The following is a 23,069-nucleotide window of genomic DNA, read 5'->3' on the forward strand; positions in this document are numbered from 1 at the left end:
TCTTTTAAAAGAAAATGAGATATATGGTTCTATCTCAAACGATGATCTCTTGATTATGTTTCGTTTCTCAAAACATGTCTGATATTCATAATATTGATAGATTCAATTCAGATCTTGTTGAGTGACAATACGATGGACAGATCTTTGCTAGTGCCTAGTGACCAGAGGACGCATAATGATGAAGGACACTGACTCGCGCACAACAAGTGTCTATGATAAGTGAAACAAATTTACCAACAATTCAAGTTTCAATACGGAAGAGAAGGTTTGTTTGTTAAAGACAAGGAGGAGACAAGGAGGTTAGTGGGGTCACATTCTTTGATGATTGGGTAGGAAACATTTTGTGGGCCACTACTTGTCCCTCTGTCTCTACAAGTCACCAACTCCAAGTATCCATCTTTAAGAACGCAAAAATGCAAGCTTAGATGACACAAAACATGCCCGGTCTCTGCTATACATGGCCGTACAGGAATGATCTTGACCCCAAGGACTATACTAGCTGTTAACAACATCTTGTCATTTCACAGTACAAGAGAATGCGACATACCGAGTATTAATATATGTACTAGGAAAATGGTATGTGCATTGGCCTGATGCAACCTTTTAGTCCCCTAGAAGACAAAGTGGCTGTCTCATGATAATCCATAACCAATACATGAAGGTTACTTACACCCAAATCGATTTCGTGATAAACAAGTTTGTGTTCCATGTATGGTTATGCCTACCGTGTGAAAGACACAACTGTGCCTTTTACTTTAACGCAGGCATAGAACCTATAGTTCAAGTAAGGTAAAGTTGAGCGGCAGAATCTTCTCATATGCTGAGCATCATAACTCATAAGCTTATGAATAGATAGATTGTAAATGTGGTTCTAAAGAGATATATAGATGAACTCAAGTTCCTAGAAACCATTACACAACATGACCAGATCAACAACAGTGAAGAGAGAAAAGAGAGAGAGATTAGTGAAATTAGTAGAGACATGATACAATACGCACAACAATCAATGGTTTGCTGCTAAACAACTTGAGTATATATCATCTTCTTTTGTAGACTAAGAGACTACAGAGGAGACGCCAACACATCTGGAAGCACAGATACTATCACTCCTCACCAGACAAGCAGACCGTTTAACCGGAGTTGCTGCTGCTTTTGCTTTGTCCACTTGTGTTGTCTTCTTTGATGATAATCTAGTCGCTGTGTTTGGAGTCTGTGGAGGTGTAAACACCACTGAAGCCGATGAAGTTTGGGCATCAGCACCCTCTTCCTCTGATGAGCACACCCGTTCTCTGCAACAAACCAAACCGGTTTATATAAACCTGATTCACTTAAACCTATCATGGTTCAGTTCCAAGAAGTAGTTAAACTAACCTTGGAAGTGAAGTGTACTTTCTCTGGACAGGTGGGGAGTTACGTTCCTCTGCACCTTCATCATGTTCTTCCAGTCTAGCAAACTCTTGTTTAAACTGATCAACTCCGCTTGGGTAAAGAAAATGAGAGTTGATGTTCTCTTCTCCTTGTAGATACTCTTGCAGCATCTGTGGATGGTACTCTAGAATCTGTTTCACATCAAGAAAGAGAACAAGTCAGTTCAAGATATTTATAAAACTATATCACTAAGCATATGATTCCTTAAATGTCTTTTATTTGGGCATTTCAGTTTTTTCTCCAGTATTTCAGTTTATAAATCTTTTTAAAAAATATTTGATGGTTTAAACTAAACATAATTAATATTTTTAGGTATACAACTATATTTTAGATATTCAGATACTTATTCGGTTCTCGCTTTGGTTTTGGTTTGATCTAGATTTTTTGGTTCCGAAAATATACTAACCACTCAAGAACTTTGGTTTGGTTGGTTTCGGATTTGTTTTTTTCAGTTAGGTTCCGGTTCGGTTTTTGGTTCTCGGCTTATATGCCCAACACTAACCCCATGAATGTCTTTATTTACCTCTCTGTACATGAGCTCTCTCACATCATCCCTTGTCAGTTTCCTTCTTTCAAACTCAAACTCAAGCTTCGAGATAGGTTGCCTCGAAGGTTCATAGTCCACATTAGCCAATCCTTGAAAATACGGATCAGCCAAAGCCTGAAAAACGAAGCAAACAAAAGCATCAAGAAATCATAACAATGAATACAAAGTACATGTGACTCTTCCCCTTTACCTCTTCAGCAGAGGGACGGTCCTTTGGATCAAAAGCAACTAAACGCTGAAGCAACTTCAGCGCCACAGGATCGATATTTGGGAACTTATGAGTGAAAGGAACAGGTCCCTTTCTCCTCATGTTACTCAAATACTTTCTAGCCTTCTCATTCCGTATCTACAGTTCCATTCACATCACACAAAAACTCTTTTAAAAACTTGCAACCAAAGCAAGTTTTAGCCTCTGTATTGCGATTTTAAAACAAACCCTGGATAGAGTTATTGGCGAGGGAGTTCCAAGCAGATCCGTGACAAGTTCAAGCTGGTGCACAACGTTTTTGCCAGGGAACAAGGGTTTCCCTGTTAACATCTCAGCAAATATGCAGCCAACGCTCCACATGTCAATCGCCGGCGTGTACTGCACAACATAACCACTCCATAAGCTCACACATCTTTTCTCATGAGGCCTGATATAGAAACGAAACAAGAACTTACGTTGGAGTAGAAGGAACCACAGAGCTCTGGAGCGCGGTACCATCTTGTAGCAACGTAGTCCTTGCAAAAGAACATCACAAGATTGGTTACTTAAATCATTTGAAGTCAAGGCAAAACTCTATATTACAAAACAACTCCTATTCCCAGGACCAGATCAGAGATTTTGAAACTATAAACATTTCTTAAATGATTTCTTTCTAATAATTTGGAGTTTATATTTATGTAAAAAAACCTTCAAAAATTTTGGAGACCAAAGCCAATGTTTCATAAGGCTGCTGACTCTCTGCATATTATAATAACGTAGTGATAAAGAGAGACGTACAGTCCAGAAAACGGCAGAAGGAGAATCAGTGAAGGAGACACGAGCAAGTCCTAAATCACAAATCTTGATCTTGCAATCAGCATTAGCAAGAATGTTCTTAGGCTTCAGATCTCTATGGAAAACATGCGCTACACAAAAGGAGCCAAAAGATGATAAGAACACTGTCATCTAATCTAACACAAGCACAAAAGGAAAAAAAAACGACACTGATGGACACATGGTTTGAGAGAAGGGAACCAAGAAACCTTACCTGAGTGCATGAATTTCAAGCCACGAAGAAGTTGGTACAAGAAGAATTGATGATGCTGAGGAGTGAGGTCATCATTTACCTTTAAGACATGGTGAAGATCCGACTCCATCAACTCGAAAACCACGTATATATCTTTGAACTCCTTGCGGCAAGGAGGCAGCATGATATGTTTGATCTCCACGATGTCCGGATGTTTCAGAAGCCTGAGCAGCTTGATCTCCCTGAGTATCCGGATGGCGTCAGAGACGTGTTCGAAGACATTGGTCATTTTCTTGATGGCAACTTTGCCTCCAGTGTGTGGACATTCGGCAGAAGCAACAACTCCATAGCTTCCTTTTCCGACAACTTCTTGGATCTGGTATTGGCTTGCTTCACCGTACTCGGTGAAAAACTCTTTCTCCAACATGATGATTTTTCACTGTTTTAACAACAGTAAAAACAATCTTATTGGTGAACAAAGAACCTTGTAAGTTTATTTGCTTTGTTTTCATATAAGAGAACACCCCTAGAGTTTTTCACTCAGTTTCAATTTGCAAAAGAAAGAACAAACCGAGAAACACCAGATCTATAAGTAACTCCTAAACATGGAAGAACCCTAAAATACAGAAGTAGAAATTAAAAGAGGAAAAAATATACGAAAAGACAAACCTTTTGATTAGTCTTTGTAACAAAGAGAGAAAGGTAATGCCACGAAGCTGCTGCAATGGAGATTAATGGATGTGTCAAAGAACGGGGCACACGCGATTACATATATATGAATATATGAATCGCGTAAAGACAAAACAGCTCATGTCAGCTTTGCCGATTACTTCATTTTTAACACACATTTTTAAAAATACAGATAAAATACCATTTTTAAATTATCAATTTTAATTAAGAAATGAAAGAAACAACTTGCCAAAATTCCCCAAAAACAAGTTAGATAAGCCAAAACACAATCCTGAAAATAACAAGTTATATTATGGAATTAAAATAACTCAGAAATCAGATGAATTCACTGTAAAAAGATACTATGAAATAAAAGTAGGAGAAGAAGGAAAGCCACACGGCGATTAATAATATTAATATTTTCTGAAAGTGTGAGCCATACATTATCTTATCTTCAATACCCAAATTCATGGAATAAATTCAGCAGAGATGGAGAGAGAAGATAGGATATTTGAGTTATGGTGGCCACGTGTCTTTCTATCTAACCATGCAACGACGTCGTTTAGGGAACAAAATGACAATGAGTCCTGATGCTCCCACAATCGATGACCATTCTCGTAAACGGCGTGCTTTAATGGCGATGAATAAACTAGGTAGGCAAAAAGCCGAACCGAACCGAATCAAACCGAACCCAAACCAAAATCTACTATAAATAGGTTGGTTTAAAAAATTTCCAACCCAAAGAAATTGAACCAAAACAGATCCAAACCCAAATTATTGACTGATAAAATAACCGAAGTGTCCACTCCTAGAATAAACGACCAACAGCGATGTTAAACGGAGCCATTTTAGACTGCTGCCTTGGTCTCTTGATTACTATAATGGGCCGTAACCCATAATAGGCGCCTGTCGTCGCAGTCAACGGCCATGTCGCAGCTCCATAGATTTGGCTAGTTTGCATTTTGTTTTCTTGTTCATCGTCAACTGGTGGTTTTATGTAATAGAGAAAAAAAAATCTAACGGATAGATCATACAATCTACAAAAGGATTGTATGATGTATGTATACTGAACACAATGACTTTATCTTTGACACTCAATAATAAACATTTTTCTAATGAATTGCTACGTCCCGACGATCAGTGAATATTGTTTTTCTCGCCCATTTAAAAAAGAAACTCGTTACCTTTACTGTAAAATTACACATTATAGATAATCATACCGTATGGTGTTAAACAAAAAAAAAAGAAAAAAAAAAGAAAGATAATCATACCGTATAGTGATGTTACATAGAAACACAAATCACTTTTTCGGCTACATAAATCATATATTCATATGTTAAGGACAAAACTTACATATATATGGCCGTTGTTCTACTTTGTTGATATTTGATTTATTGAGTTGACCTTTGTATATATCACCACTAACATACGTATCCCCTATAGAGAAACATTAAAAAAGTTATAATAAACTACTAATTAAAAAAGTGTTATGCTGAATTGCCACATAATTGGAATGTTAATTTTGTTTACGTGGCGGCTTGAGAATCAATTGAGAATTTTGTTAGTTCAAAATTAAATTGTTAGAGAATGTTATATATTATATAGTACAAGATATGAGTCCGTTGCGCTGCAACGGATTTTGTTTGATGTTTTAATTTTTTTAAAAATCATAAAATAAAAAATCATTTTATTATAGTATTATGATTTTTTTTTTTGTATATGTTGTTTGATGATATAAAATCGAGTTGACATAGTTTTATTGTAACCAAATAGTAGGCTTCAGATTCTTTGGCCTAAACGTTAGGTTCTTATGCGATAATGATTTTTTGACCTAAAATATTTTTAAAAATGAAATCATCTCATTAGTAAACAAATTATTTAATTAACAAAAAAGTTTTTAAAAAGTTGTTTAAGGGTTCAAAATATTAATTCGATCAAGAATATAACTTTTATTTTTCCATACGATATTTCTTAAATAATTTTCATATAAATTCGCGCGTGTCTTATCCTAGTATATATTATTGGTCTTATCCTAGGACATATTATTTTTTACAAAATTCAGAATATCCATACTTACTTTTGCAAGTGGCAAGCTTTTATAAAATAATTATATAAAAATCGAAGTTCGAAATCAAGTTACATAAACCAGTTGACCTTAATCGAAAGTGACAATTTATAATAGCTGATGTCTTCGAAGCTTCCCAATCTGATGGAAGAGAGAATGTACGGAATATGGTAATCCATTACATAAATCATATTAACTCACAGAGTTTTTTAATTAAAGTATTCAATCTAAGTGTCATACTTGTTGAGGCAAGTGTGTGGTGGCGTAAAGCAACTTACAATTTGTGGCCTTTATTAGTTTTTTAAAATATTACAAGTTTTAGTATATTTTTGTTTTTGTTTTTCACGCTAATTGATAATATTCATTTCTGGTTAATTCTTAAATTTCTGAAAATGAGAGAAAACAAAAGATATATATATATATAATATATATACACATTTTTAAATTGCAATAATATGTAAAAATAATATTGAATATATTTAGGGGAAGCCCTATATTTAGTCATAACTAAGTTCATTAAAATATTTTATAATAACACACAAAAGTATGAACAAAAATAAAAATTAAAGAAAATAAATAAATTTCCATAAAAATAATCCCATTTCATATAAAATCAAAATTTAACATTAAAAACTAAATGTACTTTTTTAACGACAAACATTGCTTATAATAATAAACTAGATTTTGATCCGCGCTTTCAAAGCGCGGATTTATTATTTTATTTTTCTATTGACAAATATTTAGTAAATGTCATATTTTCATATATTTGTGTTTTATTTTATAAAAGACTTACACTTTTTATCTTTATTTATCGTATTTCATTTTAAATGACTATTTATGTTTAAAAAATTAAACTTTATTTCTTTAATGAATTAAGTTGGTATAACTTTGATAAATTAATTTTATTATGTGGTTAATATTTTAATAAAAAATTATATACTTTTAATAAAAATTTATACTTTTCAATGAAAAAATCAGTTTTTTTTATGAATGGTTAAATTATATTAAGAAAAGGAAAAATAATAATAATTAAGAATAGTTGAAAAAAAATTATTTGAACTTGGACTTAATGGCCCAAGGGAAAAAAATGTGAGAATTAGATCTGATTTTTTAATCGGTCCAAATGGCCCAAGAGAGATATGATGTGGGCTTGATCCGAAAAAAAAATGATCCAATATAGATGTATTATTAATATTACTTGATTGTCCTTAATGAAACATGCAATATTAGTAAAAAAATGGTAGGCTAAGGTAAAAAGGACAATATGATCTTGCTTTAATAGTATAGATTAGTGTAAATCCTCATGAAGAGCGTTTATAATTGAGATGGGAGCATAAAAATGATAAGTAAAACCACATCGTTGATTACTCATTGATCGAGCTAAGATGTCTGCCACCTTGTTGTTTTGCCTTGGTGTCCAAGTAAAGTTGCATGATTGGAATTTTGATGACCATGATCCATATCACGCACCCAGTTATGTAACTTAAATTCTTCTTGCATCCTTGGACTAAATCATGAAGTTCTTTGCAGTCTCCTTCAAATATGACGTGTTGAAATCCCTTGCACCAAGCATTCTGCATCGCCATTAGTAGTGCTTGACATTCTGCTTCAATACTGTTCGATCTGTTGCCAAAAGCTCCTTGTCCCGATCCTGTATAAGTACCATTTGCATCTCGAGATACCCATCCTACTTTAGCTATTCCATCTCGCACATTCCAACTTCCATCATAAGAAGAAGAAGAAGAAGAAGAAGTTAATTATTTTGAAATAACGAAAAAGGGTATTTGGTGATGGAATCGTTCGCGAGCGAGGATGAGATTGGAGGCTTGAGGAAGAGGATGGACGAGTTGCTGACTCAATTTGATCCTTCCGAATCTTTCTCTGTTTTCTCCACTACAAATCAGGTTAACTCCATCGTACTTATGTTTTTCTCTGATTTTAGTTACTTAATTCTGATGGATAATCTGATATTATTATGTTTCTTCTGCAGCAGCACACGAAGGATCATTACTTCTTTGACAGCGCTGCAAAAATCTCCTTCTTCTTTGAAGGTATCCTTTAACCCCTAAAGCTTTTCATAGTGTTCCAATGGTGTTCTTGGCAATTCTATGCTGTTTGTATGTGTGCAAGTGCAATTTTACTTTGCTTGTATGTGTGCAAGTTCTCTGTTCCTAACTTTGATTTTTGTATGCGTTGAATTTGAGAATGTAAGTTTTCAAAATGCACATGTGTAGGAAACTGCAATCATTCCTTTGTATTGACTTATTCAGGATGCAATTTTTGTAAATTTTAATCATTTTAGTTGGAATTATCTACTCGTTTTGTTATAATCTAGCCATTAGCTGCTTTTTGTACCGTAAAGAGTTGTTGTGTGTTTGAAACTCAGAAAAAGCTTTTGGCGACGATGGGGAATTGAAGCAACCAAAAGAGCTTCTATAAACAAAGTTGGCCATGGTATTTTACTCAACATGTTACTTTAGTTTAGTGTTGGGTGGAAAAACACGTCTGATAATGTTTTTTTTTTGTTGGCGCAGCACTGCACGAGCTTGACCCATTGTATAAGGAATTCACGTATTCGTCCAAGGTCTCAAGTTTGGTATCATCATTTGGCGTCATGCAGTCCATGTACATTTTCAAGGTACTTTTCAATTCACTTCTACACACAACTTAGATCTATGGTACAATGTTGCTACAAAATTCCATATGTTCACACTATATGTTGATTTCTGTTAATAACTAATTAGGAACTGAGATTCTCATATAATATGGAAATTTTCAACTGTTATATGTTTATTTGAACAACTTTAGAACTAGTATTTCTAGTTAAGTTCAAATTTCAAAAGCTATCTCTAGATAGTGGTCTTGTCTCTTTGGAATAATAAACCTAATATGAGTTTATCAACTATGCATTGGGGCAATTGATTTAACTACCAACCTGGAATCGGAGGCGAAGTTGTGCCACACCAAGATAATTCTTATGTGTACACGGATCCACCTAGTTGTACTGGTCTTTGGATGGCCTTAGAAGATTCCACAACTCTTAACGGTTGTCTTTGGGCGATACCCGGATCTCACAAGAGTTGATATTTAACCTCTATGTCTTCTGTTCTTTGTGATCTTTATAGTTTCATGTAGCTAAACACTCTTTTCATTCCTTTGCTTCAGATGGTCTGGTTAGAAGGTTTGTCCGGGGTGAAAATGGTGTAACTTATGATCAGCCATCCCCATCTTACGAGCAGAAAGATTTTGTAACTATTGAAATGAAACCAGGCTCAATAATTGCCATTCATGGTGATCTAATCCATCAAAGGTAAACTTCGATCTTCCAATATATATGAAGTAGCTTTGCTTATTAGTTTAGATTTGGCTTAGCTCTAAAACAAATCCTGTTCTCTAACTGTTTTGCATTGTGGTTTTTGGGATGCAGTTTTGAGAATCTATCTCCTAAGTCGAGACATGCCTATAGCTTACATGTAGTAGAATCTGATGGATGCAAATGGGCACAAGACAACTGGAAAAAACTTTATCTAACATTTTGTTCCATCCATTCTCAGTATTGAATCAAAACAAAGTCTTTTATGACTATTTTCAATGAATGTATTCTTCATGCTAACAATTCCTTTTTGTGCTAGGATTCGAAGAGAAAACACGCCTGAGCCTCTCTATTCCCCTTAATTACAAGCCAGTCGCGTTTATCAAATTTCTTCTGAACAATAATAAGAACATGGCTAAATAAGGCCCTTCTTGTGTTATTTGCTTGTCGAAATACAATTTGTTTCTGCTTGGTTTCTGTAGTTCTGTCTTTAGATTATGATCAGTAAAGTGTGGCAGTGATTACTTGATATTTCTGTGATTATAGCTTTGAATTCGTAGTAATTAGACACTGAAGAAAGTCATACGAAGTGGCTAGACCCTAGAACCCATGAGGCAGAAGAGAGTTTGAGAAATAAATGACCATTGGATACAGCTTTGTATTTTTTTGTTTGTCAAGACTTGAAATGTTAATGTGATTTGAGGAATGGGACAAAACTATATCTGTCCTGTTGTAATTGTACTAGGAAATATAAAACGTGGGACTGATCTTTTAGGTGCAGAAACAATATATAGAGTCAATAAAAGAGTTATGGTCGTAAGTTATAAATGCTTTGTGTGGTTGTCTTTAGGAATCATTCTTCATCGTCATTTATACAAGTACATTCATGGTCTTAAATTTTGTTCATACCATTATACAAATTATAAATTCATGGTCTTAAAAATACAAAAGAAGAGACAATGTTATGTTCAGATTATGTAACACTACAAGTGTCCACGGGTAATGGGCCTTTTACGCTTACTTTCTCGGCATGTAGACACTATTCCGTGTAACGGACGGTGCGTTAATTTTTTCAAAGAGCTCGAATAAGTTGTTTACTGACTCAGTGATCACCACGTGACATTTCCACGTGTTTTGGTCTCACTCACACGATACCGTAAATAACTTATAGATTATTCATTCTTCCAGTTAGTTAAAGCAAGTTTAACTTTGAAGTTATAAATGAATGTGTGACCGAAGAGGTAAGTGCACTTTGATGATATAGGTAGCCAAATCAATTCTTCTAAGCATTTCCATATACCACAAACTGGGATGTTACAATTCACCCCCTCTCGTAGAATGCAACGTCTTTGTTGCGCCCGTAGATCGTTATCCATGTTAGGGTGAGCCTTCACATAACTCCACACTCGTGTGGGTTTAGTTCTGATACCACTTGTAATGCCCCGACCGTCTACGGTTAATAGGCTTCATACACCTGCTTTCTCGGCCAGTGGACCCCTTTCCATACGACATACGGTGCGTTTATTTTTTCAAATCTCGAAAGACTTGTTTATTGACCTTGCAATCACAATATGACATTTCCACGTGCTTTGACCTCAGTCATACACGATCCCGCAAATGGCTTCCCGGTAGATCACCATCCTCCCATTACTCGTGGTAAAGCACTACTAATCTTGAAGTTCTAAACAAATGTAGAACCGAAAAGATAAGTATATTTTGATGATATAGTAGCAAATTCAATAATTTTAATTCTTTCCATATATCACACACCGGGATGTTACAAATTATTTTTTCACGAATCTCATAACTATATAATAAACATAAGCTTAAGACCTTTTGATTCATGTATTAAAGTTTACTTTGAGCATCTCTTGGTAGTTTTTCAAAAACACAATGTGTATGATATATGAGAAATAGGCAAAAACAATAAAAGATTATTTGTCTTTCATTCAATCAAAAGTCAAATGTTAGGTTCCAATCACTTGCCATTCACCTTTTCTGCTAATAAACCGCACATATGCTAAACTCACTGAAAAAATCTAAAGGGATTCTAAACACAGTGCAATGTCAGCATCGAATATCTCTCACACATAGTCTTATTAAATGTTGCAGAAGAAGAAGAGAAAGCATGTAAAGAATACTTTACATTGACAATAGATCACCGTAATCTTTCACTTTCAGATATATCGATATTGTATTATTGTTCGAGTTCCAGACCCAACTACCAACATGGTCCAACTTCACATTCGGGTAATAAATAATCATGATTCTCCAAAACCCTAGAAACCTTTTTAAAATAACCTTATAACTTCAAACCCTACTAACATTTACTACACGTCTTCATCTCTCCCTCTCCAGACATCACTTACCCATTTCTCGACAAACAACAAAAAAAATACTTCACTAAATCCATTATCAAATTTATTACTAACACATGGGTTCTGGTTTAGTTCTTCTTCAAAGGCATGAACTCATAGTAGTAACGATAGTTGTAACACATTCGGTTTGCATTTTGATGTTAGGAGTTTTCAAGGCTCCTAAGACAAATGTTGTAGTATAGAAGATTGTCGAACCAGTTATGAGGGATATCAAAGCACTGAGAATGCAAGTACTCACTTAATCTAAGTGCAACCAATGATTTAGATGGGTTTTAGAACTATGACTAATTAAAATGAATAACTAAATGATACTTTCTTGACTAAGGGAAAAGAGAACTCATGGGCATAGGGATTAGACCTTGGGTGATCAAGTATCGAACTAAGGATGGCAAATGATCAATCAAATTATCAACCTTAAGCCTAGACACAATTCTAAGCAAGCTCTATGTCTAGATGAATGCTCATTTGCTAACACATCTCAAATATCAAATATCTTTGGTTGAATAATATGAAAGCAATCATTACTAACAAGTCTATTAGCTATCTTAGCACCTTTAACAACAAATGTCTTTGGCAAAGTATACTAAAAGCCTAGGAGAGTTGTCTCGGGCATTTCATCGAACACATTTCGGGTGAGAAATGCCTAAGGATCAACAACTGAGTGGCCAACTCAGAAGATGCATTATGATTACTCTACTAGCAAGAAAATATGAATGATGTACACTAAAACATCCTAGCTCTAACCTAATCACCCTTAATCTACCTAACCCATGAATTCAAAAGGTGATTACTCACTAATCTCCATGATTCCTCTTAAGCCCATATTGGATTTCAGATTAACCATGTAGAGAAATAGATAAGAAATCAACAAGAACACAAGAACATAACAAATCAAAATCCAAGAGATGAACTTCTCCAGAGAGTTTTTATGTATTTCTCCAAGATAAAAGATAATCTGCCTCTGGTGGCTACAAAAGATGTTTAAAACATAGGTTTTTCCAAGTGCAAAACGTCCAAAATAAATTGCAAAAAGGTCCTTAAGAAATCATGATTTTCGGCAGCAAAATAACGCGGAGCGACTTGCAGGTGTCGCTCCGGGAAGTCGCTCCAGGGCCGATTTTTGGTGTCTCCGGGCGAGAGGTCGCGAGCGACTTTGGTGTGTCGCTCCAACGGGTCGCTCTGGATCGGGAGCGACCTTGGTAGGTCGCTCTGAGAGGTCGCTCCAGGGTCATCTAAGACTGTTCGGAGTAATGAGAACGCGAGCGACTTCATGGCGTCGCTTTAGGAAGGTCGCTCTGAGAAGTGGGACACAGCGACTTCGTGATGTCGCTCCGGGAGGTCGCTCCCATGCTCGGTTCGTCCAATGGTCACCTTTTCACCTCTTTTGAGTTTCAAATAACCTCATGTGGTACTCCAGTACCTAATAGAGACTCATGTATGCAAAATGCAACCTAAACATGTCTGAATCCTAATCTATATGATGAAAATGCTCATGGATGAATGGATAAAACAATGCAAATATGCAAGATATCAACTCCCCCAAACTTGTTCTTTTACTTGTCCACAAGTGAACTTTCTAGAACTCATAGGGAGAGAGGTTGAAGGAGGGAGCACATAGCCAAAAGAAACACAACTAGCACACTCTCTTATTACACTCTAGCTTCTCTAGGCCTATCTTAACTCTTTTTGTTCTTACACTCATCATCAAGCATCCACACATTCAAATCAACCAACTCTCACATTCATTAAGCACAAAACATCAGGTGAATTCTTGCAAATGGTCAGTTGGTCCAAGTCATTTGGTTGGGTAAGGGAAGGCTTTTATTCAAGTGATTCAAGAGGTTCAAAACATATGATCTTTAAGGTGGTTTACTCTCAAAACAAGTAGCCTTGACATTGCACATAATATATCTAAGAAAGGGACCAACTCATGCATACAATGCTCAATCTCCATTGTTCTACCCTTTTCCCAAACATACAATTACACAATCATTCCCAAATGTCAAACCCAACTCACATCTCTCACCAAAAGATCCTAAGAACTTTAACTCCTTCTCTTTGAAATCTACAAGGGATTTTTCACAACCTCAAAACATTTCTTAGCTCCTAACAACTTTGCTAGCCCCCTTTTTCTTTTTTTTTCTTTTTTTTTCTTTTCTCTTTTTTTTTCGTTTTTCTTTTTCCCTTTTTTTTTTTTTTTTAGGCTGGGGGCCAAGACTTTTCAAAACTTGAACTAGAGGCTTCTATACTGGTCCCAATAAAACAATTCACTTAAGCACAAAGAGTCTATTCTTTTCCTTTTTCATTTCTCCCAAATCATAATCACAACACTCACCCCCACTTATAGCTAGACAATAGAGTGTCCAATCTAGCAAGAATGAAGATCAAGCATTGTCGTTCCCGATACTCTCAACATTATGCACATGTAAGACTTTCCGAAAAAGGCCTCACTCATCAAACAATGAAAGCTTAAAAGGAGGAAAAGGTTTTGGGAGTGGTCTACCACTAGAGTTTGTCAAAAAAGATTGGTATAAAAGATGTGACAACTCAAGTGTGTATAGCCATGACTCAGTACACAAGGGACCATGAGCAAGAAGCATTAAGTTCGTTCAGTTCAAATAAGGTTGTAGTTGGCTTCAAAGACTGAGTTTCAGCAATCAACAAGTTTCAGGAAGAGTTTTCAAGGCTCGAAACATACAAGTCTTTTTGAGAGGTGCAAAAGCTAGTCAAGTGCAACGTAGTGTTCTTTACAAGGCATTCAAAATCATTGCTCCCAATGCAAGTGAATGCAACCTATATGCTCTAGACTCTCCTAAAAATGCAAATGATGCAAACTAAATGATTGATTTTTTTTTTTTTATCTATGCAAATAGGTATGCCATGCATGACTCAATGAAACAACATCAAAGCAAACATGATCAAATACTTGGTACCTCCCCCAAACTTGAGTTACACAGTCTCTGTGTCGTCAAGTAGAGAGAGATACCGAAAAGAAGACTAATATGCAAAAATGAAATGGTATATACAAGGGAGTGTGGTGGGTTACCTTCTATAGGGAATGAGTAGAGGGAGATGCTCCCTCATCGTCGTCCTCAGGTGGTAACTCTTCAAGGTGCTCATCAGCAGGAGTGCCCATCTCTTCAATGTAGAAGGCTTGCCCGAACACAGTTGGTTTCCTCATTTTTCCCTTGATGTCAAAGTGGAGGATGTTCTCTTTACCCAAATGGAGATCAATCGTGCCCTCCTTCACATTAACAATAGCTCCTGCTGTAGCTAAGAATGGCCTTCCTAGAATCAATGGATCTTGAGCCTCCTCACCCATCTCAAGCACCACAAAATCTGTAGGTATCTCATACCTTCCAATCTTCACAGGGAGGTCCTCTAAGATGCCCACAGGGTACTTCACTGAACGATCAGCTAACACCAGAGAGAGTCTACACTTCTTGTACTGAGTGAATCCAAGCTTCTTTGCAACAGACAAAGGCATCAAGCTGACACTAGCTCCCAAATCGCAGAGACTTTTCTCAAATACCATAGGTCCAAGAGCACAAGGTAGTGTGAAGCTTCCTGGATCCTCTAATTTCTCTGGAACATCAAGCCTCTGGATGATGGCATTGCACTCATGGGTAAGAATCATCATGCCTTCCATCTCCTTCTTCTTTGCAGCTACAACATCTTTCAGGAAATTGTTGTATTGAGGAATCAACATGAAAGCATCGATGATGGGCATTGCAACCTGAGCTTCACTCATTTGCTTCTCAAACAGAGCTTTGTACTTCTCTAGCAGCTGCTTCTTGAATCTACCAGGGAATGGAAGTTTGGGTTCATAGGGAGGAGGAACAAAAGAACTTTCACTTGCTGGAGTAACAACTTCACCATCCTTTACTGTCTTCTTCTTCTCTCCAACCTTTCCTTTACCTTTGGCTTCCACTATCTTCTCCAAGATCTCGTCATTGATCTTCTCATCAACAATCACCACTTCATCATCTATGTTGATGGCAACCCCCTCACCTAGTTTCTCAGCATCCTTGGTGAGGGTTCTAGGAGGTAACTGTTTACCACTCCTAAGGGTGATAGCTTTGGCCTCCTTGGGATTTGGTCAGACTTTCCAGGTAGAGATCCTTGCTGACGATTCTGGTGAGTGTTTATGGAAGCAAATTGATTCTCTAAATTCCTGACTGTAGAAGCAAGGTGTGAGAATTTGTTGTTGAGCTCATTGTAGCTCCCATCAATCTTGGAATGAAGGTTCTTCAACTCATAACCAACTTGCTTCTCACTTCTAGTCTGAGACTCCAAGATTTGTTTCAGTAAGGTATCAGTGCTGCTCTCTTGAGGAGCAGAGGAACCAGACGAGGGGTTTTGCTGAGGCTGATAGCTGCCTTGCTGGTTGTTTCTAGGCGGATAACCACTCTGTTGGTTGTTGGGATAGGATTTCTGTTGGTAGTTGTTGTACTGAAAGTTGGGCTCCTTTTTGTACCAGCTACCATTGTTGTTGATGAAACACAACTCCTCTTGACCTTCCAAACCCTCAACCTCATTGACAGCAAGTGGATCTTCCTGCTTGGAGTTACCAACAAACTTCAGCTGCTCTTGGGTTGCTTTTTCAGCAATGAGTAGGTCGATCTTGTCTTCCAAAGCTTTGATCTCTTTCCTCGTCTGCTTATCATCTGTTCTACTGCCTCTGTCGTGGTCTCCACTGTAGACTGCATCACTCTTTACCATGTTGTCAACCAGCTCTTCTGCATCCTCCTCAGTTCTCCCCAAGAAGAACCCATTGCTAGCTGTATCCAGTCTGGCTCTGTACTTAGGAAGAGCACCACGGTAGAATGTGCTCAGCAAGCTCTCCTTAGAAAAGCCATGGTGTGGGCATTGAGCTTGGTAGCCCTTGAATCTCTCCCAGGCTTCACTGAAGCCTTCCAAGTTCTTCTGTTGAAAGCTGGAAATCTCGTTTCTCAGCTTAGCAGTTCTTGAAGTAGAGAAGAACTTCTCCAAGAATGCTTTCTTGCAGTCATCCCAAGTAGTGATGGAGTCACTGGGTAGAGACTTCTCCCACTGACGTGCCTTATCCCCCAAAGAGAAAGGGAATAGCTTGAGCTTTAAGGCATCTTCGGACACACCATTGGTTTTTGACAACCCACAGTAGCTGTCGAACCTGTCCAAGTGATCAAATGGATCCTCTAGAGCCAAGCCATGATACTTGTTGTTCTCGATCACGTTGAGGAGTCCTGATTTGATCTCAAAGTTGTTGGCTGCCACAGCGGGTGCTCGGATTCCCAATCTATGACCATGAATGTTGGGGCGGTCGTAAGTGCCAATGGGTCGAGCTGCTCGCTGTTGGTTTTGAGGTATGTCTCCCATATCAGTACTCAATCTCTACAAGTGAGCCTGTTGCTCTTCTTCTCTTCTATTTCTAGCACACTCTCTCTCTAAAGCTCTGATGTCTGCAGCTATTGGAACTAGGTTTGATGGACCCCTGCTCCGCAAGTTCATACACCTGTAGATTAAAAGGAGGTGAAGAAGAGTCAGTAACAAAAGAAAATAAAAATGACTTAGTCTCAAGCAATTGACTAAATCTCAATGTTTAAATCTACTCAGAATTTGGCAACGGCGCCAATTTGATGTTAGGAGTTTTCAAGGCTCCTAAGACAAATGTTGTAGTATAGAAGATTGTCGAACCAGTTCTGAGGGATATCAAAGCACTGAGAATGCAATTACTCACTTAATCTAAGTGCAACCAATGATTTAGATGGGTTTTAGAACTATGACTAATTAAAAGGAATAACTAAATGATACTTTCTTGACTAAGGGAAAAGAGAACTCATGGGCATAGGGATTAGACCTTGGGTGATCAAGTATCGAACTAAGGATGGCAAATGATCAATCAAACTATCAACCTTAAGCCTAGACACAATTCTAAGCAAGCTCTATGTCTAGATGAATGCTCATTTGCTAACACATCTCAAACATCAAATGTCTTTGGTTGAATAATATGAAAGCAATCATTACTAACAAGTCTATTAGCTATCTTAGCACCTTTAACAACAAATGTCTTTGGCAAAGTATACTAAAAGCCTAGGAGAGTTGTCTCGGGCATTTCATCGAACACCTTTCGGGTGAGAAATGCCTAAGGATCAACAACTGAGTGGCCAACTCAGAAGATGCATTATGATTACTCTACTAGCAAGGAAATATGAATGATCTACACTAAAACATCCTAGCTCTAACCTAATCACCCTTAATCTCCCTAACCCATGAATTCAAAAGGTGATTACTCACTAATCTCCATGATTCCTCTTAAACCCATATTGGATTTCAGATTAACCATGTAGAGAAATAGATAAGAAATCAACAAGAACACAAGAACATAACAAATCAAAATCCAAGAGATGAACTTCTCCAGAGAGTGTTTATGTATTTCTCCAAGATAAAAGATAATCTGCCTCTGGTGGCTACAAAAGATGTTTAAAACATAGGTTTTTCCAAGTGCAAAACGTCCAAAATAAATTGCAAAAAGGTCCTTAAGAAATCATGATTTTCGGCAGCAAAATAACGCGGAGCGACTTGCAGGTGTCGCTCCGGGAAGTCGCTCCAGGGCCGATTTTTGGTGTCTCCGGGCGAGAGGTCGCGAGCGACTTTGGTGTGTCGCTCCAACGGGTCGCTCTGGATTGGGAGCGACCTTGGTAGGTCGCTCTGAGAGGTCGCTCCAGGGTCATCTAAGACTGTTCGGAGTAATGAGAACGCGAGCGACTTCATGGCGTCGCTTTAGGAAGGTCGCTCTGAGAAGTGGGACACAGCGACTTCGTGATGTCGCTCCGGGAGGTCGCTCCCATGCTCGGTTCGTCCAATGGTCACCTTTTCACCTCTTTTGAGCTCCAAATAACCTCATGTGGTACTCCAGTACCTAATAGAGACTCATGTATGCAAAATGCAACCTAAACATGTCTGAATCCTAATCTATATGATGAAAATGCTCATGGATGAATGGATAAAACAATGCAAATATGCAAGATATCACATTTGCTTTCTTCTTCTCTGCAAACCAGTCGGTTTTCTCTTGGTTCTCCAGTACCGGGAAGAGATTTAAAGTTTGGATCTCCCTTGTTTCATCTTCTTCTTCTTCTTCTTGTACTTCTCCCCTGACATTGTATCTATCTTCTTCGATATTAATCTCTCCTGGTTCTTGATTTACGAATGAAGCAACAAGATTTCCACACATGGCTTCTTTGCCTGCATCCGATGCCCTTTCTGATTCTTCAGTCTTACAGTGATCTTCATTATTGATTAGATTAGGCAGAACTAATTCATTCTGAGCAGAAGAAAACAATAATTCATTAATCAACTCTTTTTTTTGGCTCTCAATATTCTTTTTGGGAAATACAGATAATTATTTAAACTTAGAAAATAATATTATTTGTATGGTTTCCAACATCTCATGAAAAAGCTTCTCTACACTTTGATGCATCTACAACTTTCCCACACATACGAACATTTATATACATCTGTACATATTTTCTTGTCAACTATATATATAAACATCCGTATAATATATATATTAAGTACTTCTTTGTATATTTGTATACATAAACTCAATATATACATTGAAAAAGAATTACCTGTGGTCGTTGGTTTGTGTGTGGAAAAGATGCATAGATCTTTGTCTGATCAACTCGATAACCACCTGTAATTGACACTTAAGGACGGGGTTAAAGTAGATCACCCCTTTAAATAATTAATGTATAACATTCTTAATGTATAATAATCAAGTAATATTTTATCACCTGATGATGAATCCTTGACGTCTTTAAGTGGTTCATGAACGCTGTTAATATCATTATCTCCTTCACAACGGCGTCGCTTAAGTCTCTCTCTAGACTTGTGGTTCTGAAACCAATAGAAAACGTTTTTGCCCTCGATTCGGCCATACTTACTGAGCTTAGATGCTATCTGTTGGATTTGTTCTGTCGTAGGCGTCCGTGTTCCCCTTTTGTATATCTCTTCCAGCGCTGTGATCTGCTCCGGCGTAGGATTCCATCTCGACGACGCAGCCGCCGCCGAGTTATTTTCTGAGCCGTTAATGAGCTGTTGATGATGATCATTGTCGATACTATTGCCTGCAAAATCAAACGTAACAATAACCAAAATGCCATTTAAGGAAACTACTTACAAAACAAAAACATGTTCATCAGTGACTGATATATAAGATATAGAGATGTAAGGATTTTGAGACATTGTGATAGAAGATGAGGTTTAGTAGTAGAGAAGGCCAAATAGTTGATTAGGTTGTTGTTGGAGATGTAGCCCATGCTGTGATAAAACTCAAACTTTTCCGCCCTAATCACTTCTATTTTAGGAAAGATTGACAAAAGAGTCAAGAGACAAGAATTATAGAAAAGACGACTTTTGTTGTTGTTTTTGTCACTTTGGAATTCTGAACCTTAAGCTATAGGAAATGGGATTTGAGAGAGTAATGCTTGAGTTTCAGTGCTGTTTATATAGAAATGAATGATGAGAGGTTTACTTGTGATGAAAGAGAGATAAGAGGCTACCATGAGATTGTTTTTTGGGTCTATCATGGTTTACCTTTGTACTGTTAAATAGATAAACTAAAATATTTATGCACGCACACAGGGGCGGAGGCAGTGAAGGAGGTGTGGGGTTCAGCTGACCCCACTACTTTTTTAAAAATATTTTTTTTATTTAAGAAAATTTGTATTGACCCCGTTAAAAATAAAAATTTGACTTCACTAAAAATATAATTTCACAAATATAATCACAAAACATTAAAGATTGAAGATAATTTAAAATTATATAAATAATATGTTTATTTTATTTGTTAAACATTTGATTTATATTAATTTTAGCTTAAATTTCAATAAACATGTTTTTATAATAAGTGTTAGTTACATATTTTAATAACTCCCAAATTGTATTATGTCCAATAATGAGCGAATTTGAAAAAAAAGGATTTGTACTTCTTTTCTGGACAACGCAAAGAGGAAGAACTCTCATGTTCCCCAAGCAATTTTTAGATAAATTTTTTTTGATCGAATAATTTTTAAATAAGTTTTCTATTTTTTTTTGTTATACACTCTCTTCTTTATTTTAGCAAACTAAAAATGATTATGATTCAATGATTATGTAAATTTATCAGTTAACTAATGGATCAGTTTCTGAATCGGCAAAAAAATATCAGCCAATGAAAATCATCAAAAAATAATATTACAATATCGCATCAGTAATGAGTTTCTAAAACTTTTATGATTTGTTTTATCAAAATTATTTTAAATTGTAGTAAATAATTATGATAAACAAGTTTTAAGATATGAATGATTATATAGTATATTTATAGTTTTTCCGTGGTTATAAATTATGTATTTGGAGATAAAAAAAATTTGACCCCGGTACAAAAACTTTCTGGCTCCGCCACTGCACGCACATATACACAACCTTGAATGTATTGAATGGTTACTATGCATAAGTTTAAAAGTTGGACCAAATTACCATTAGCCCAATGACTCTTTTCCCAGCCATTTCTACACATTCCAAAAAAGTGAGCATCTGCATCGGTTGCTTCTTAACAAAAGTCTCGTTGAAAAAAGATTTAACAAGTAAATAGCAGGTGAGAGGAAAGAAACATGATGAGAATCGTCGTTTTATGATGATGAGACGATTTAATAATTTAAAGGTACTCTCTAACCACGTGTTGTTTCTTCATTGTATATATTTGATTTTCTACTTTGACTTTTAATTACTTAATCAAAATATCTTTCTGGAAGTCCTCTTCGTAAAGTAGTTTCACTAAAAACTCATTAATGTTTCTTCAGACATCTGAGATTCAAACTCCGTAATACGCAAATTATGCAAATTATACATATTATAGAGAAAAATAGTTACAAGAAGCGTTCAGCATGGTACATGGTATCGAACATAAATCTCATAGGATGGTTCGAATTGACGCAGTCAGACGTGTATTCTAATGGTACAGTCAGACGTGTCTTCTACTGGTACATCCAGACGTGTATTTTCATTTGGTGGTAGAATTATCGGCTGTAAAATCATATGTAATATTTCTTGCGTTGTAATATTATTATTTCTTCTTTATAATTAATAATTAATCAGACGTTAAAAAAAATTAAAATATCAATAAAATTAATATAAAATATTAAAGAAATTCGGTTATAAAAACGACCAATGCATCATCCCTTAGGCCTAGGCTTAGTAGTATTCATGAGTATTAAATATGGTTTGTACGTTTAAAATTATTAAATATTCTCAAAATTTGAGAAAATATAGAGTATGTCACTAGGGCAGGCATCCCCATCGAGAGAACTGTATGCATTAAGTTCAAACGATACAAATGAAATAAAAATCATTAAAGCTAAACCATCAATAGTCTCGGGTAAAAAATAGGGATTTTTGCAAAATTGACCTATAACTTAAAGTCAAACACAAAACTAACCTCCCTTTTTTTTGAAAATTGGTTTTGCCCTATTCACCCCACAAGTTCATATAATTTACGAAAATGCCATCAATTTTTTTTTTTTTTCGAAAATGACATTTTTACTCTCTCACCCTCATCATCTTCAAGTAATTACAAGATTGCCATTGTCATCAATACCACAACCACCATGAACAACCAATTTGAAGCTCTTAATGCTCCCAAAATCGATTTACCCTTCTTCTTTTTCCATTCTTGTGAACTAAACACAACATATCTCTCACTTTCTCTCCACAATGAGCTAAAAAACCCAAGATTTTGATTCTAAAATTTTTATGGTTCATAGAGTCATAGAAGCTAACGATTATGGGTGGGTGACTTTCGTTTGTGATTCTGTGTGCTTGGAGAAGCCTTATGTATGCTAAAGAACTTATCTCACCAATTTAAGGTATGACATCGAGTTTTTTTCCAGATCTGTTCGTCAGACGACTTACTTGGGAAGTCGTCTGGCTGTAGACGACTTACTTTTCAGTCGTCTGGCTGTAGACAACTTACCTGGAAGTCGTCTGGTCAACGCAGAGGTTATTTTTGCAATTGACTTTGAAATCTGTAACCTGAGACGACTGAAAGTTAAGTCGTCTACTATTGTTTGGTTTCAAAAAAAATTCCAAAGAACCTAGACGACTTACATTTCAGTCGTCATAGGTTAGTTTTGCATTTGACTGGATAATTTCAGAAGTTTGACTTCCCCAGACGACTTACATTTCAGTCGTCTGGCGAAAATTAAAATAATAATATTTTTTTTAAAGTAAACGACTTACAATTAAGTAGTCATAGGTTAGTTTTGCAATTGAAAAAAAAAACTTCAAGATTTAATAATACACAGACGACTTATAATTCAGTCGTCCACCAGACGACTTAATTGTAAGTCGTCCAGGTCTTTTTTCCGAGATTCTGGTCAAACCTCGTAAATCCTGGACGACTTATATTTCAGTCGTCTCGTGGACGACTGAATTA

The 23,069-nt window shown here is 36.4% G+C and overlaps 1 protein-coding gene, 1 non-coding gene and 1 pseudogene across 2 annotated transcripts; 2 read left to right on the top strand and 1 right to left on the bottom strand.

Annotated features, from left to right (window-relative positions):
• Nucleotides 1-864: 864 nt before the first annotated feature.
• Nucleotides 865-4,287, bottom strand: LOC103839488 (mitogen-activated protein kinase 17). The gene is made up of 9 exons (XM_009115987.3): nucleotides 3,859-4,287; nucleotides 3,211-3,628; nucleotides 2,961-3,088; nucleotides 2,639-2,698; nucleotides 2,412-2,561; nucleotides 2,166-2,321; nucleotides 1,952-2,089; nucleotides 1,372-1,559; nucleotides 865-1,289 (listed from the first exon to the last, which is right to left on the bottom strand). The coding sequence occupies exons 2-9, from the start codon at nucleotides 3,614-3,616 to the stop codon at nucleotides 1,055-1,057; spliced, it is 1,461 nt and encodes a 486-aa protein (XP_009114235.2). The 5' UTR covers nucleotides 3,617-3,628; nucleotides 3,859-4,287; the 3' UTR covers nucleotides 865-1,054.
• Nucleotides 4,288-7,689: 3,402 nt separating this feature from the next.
• LOC103839486 lies at nucleotides 7,690-9,779 on the top strand (annotated as a pseudogene).
• Nucleotides 9,780-16,466: 6,687 nt separating this feature from the next.
• LOC117128826 lies at nucleotides 16,467-16,573 on the top strand. The gene has a single exon (XR_004452217.1). It is a non-coding gene; the product is annotated as a small nucleolar RNA R71 (small nucleolar RNA).
• Nucleotides 16,574-23,069: the final 6,496 nt, after the last annotated feature.

The sequence above is a fragment of the Brassica rapa genome, chromosome A09, assembly GCF_000309985.2.
Source record: "Brassica rapa cultivar Chiifu-401-42 chromosome A09, CAAS_Brap_v3.01, whole genome shotgun sequence".
Classification (NCBI taxonomy): Eukaryota; Viridiplantae; Streptophyta; class Magnoliopsida; order Brassicales; family Brassicaceae; genus Brassica; species Brassica rapa.

Coding starts and splice junctions, on each gene's coding strand:
- LOC103839488 (XM_009115987.3), bottom strand. CDS start 3,616: ATGTTGGAGAAAGAGTTTTTCACCGAGTACGGTGAAGCAAGCCAATAC. Junction 2,090..2,165: donor ACCGTCCCTCTGCTGAAGAG/GTAAAGGGGAAG, acceptor TTCGTTTTTCAG/GCTTTGGCTGATCCGTATTT. Junction 1,290..1,371: donor AAGTACACTTCACTTCCAAG/GTTAGTTTAACT, acceptor GGTTTGTTGCAG/AGAACGGGTGTGCTCATCAG.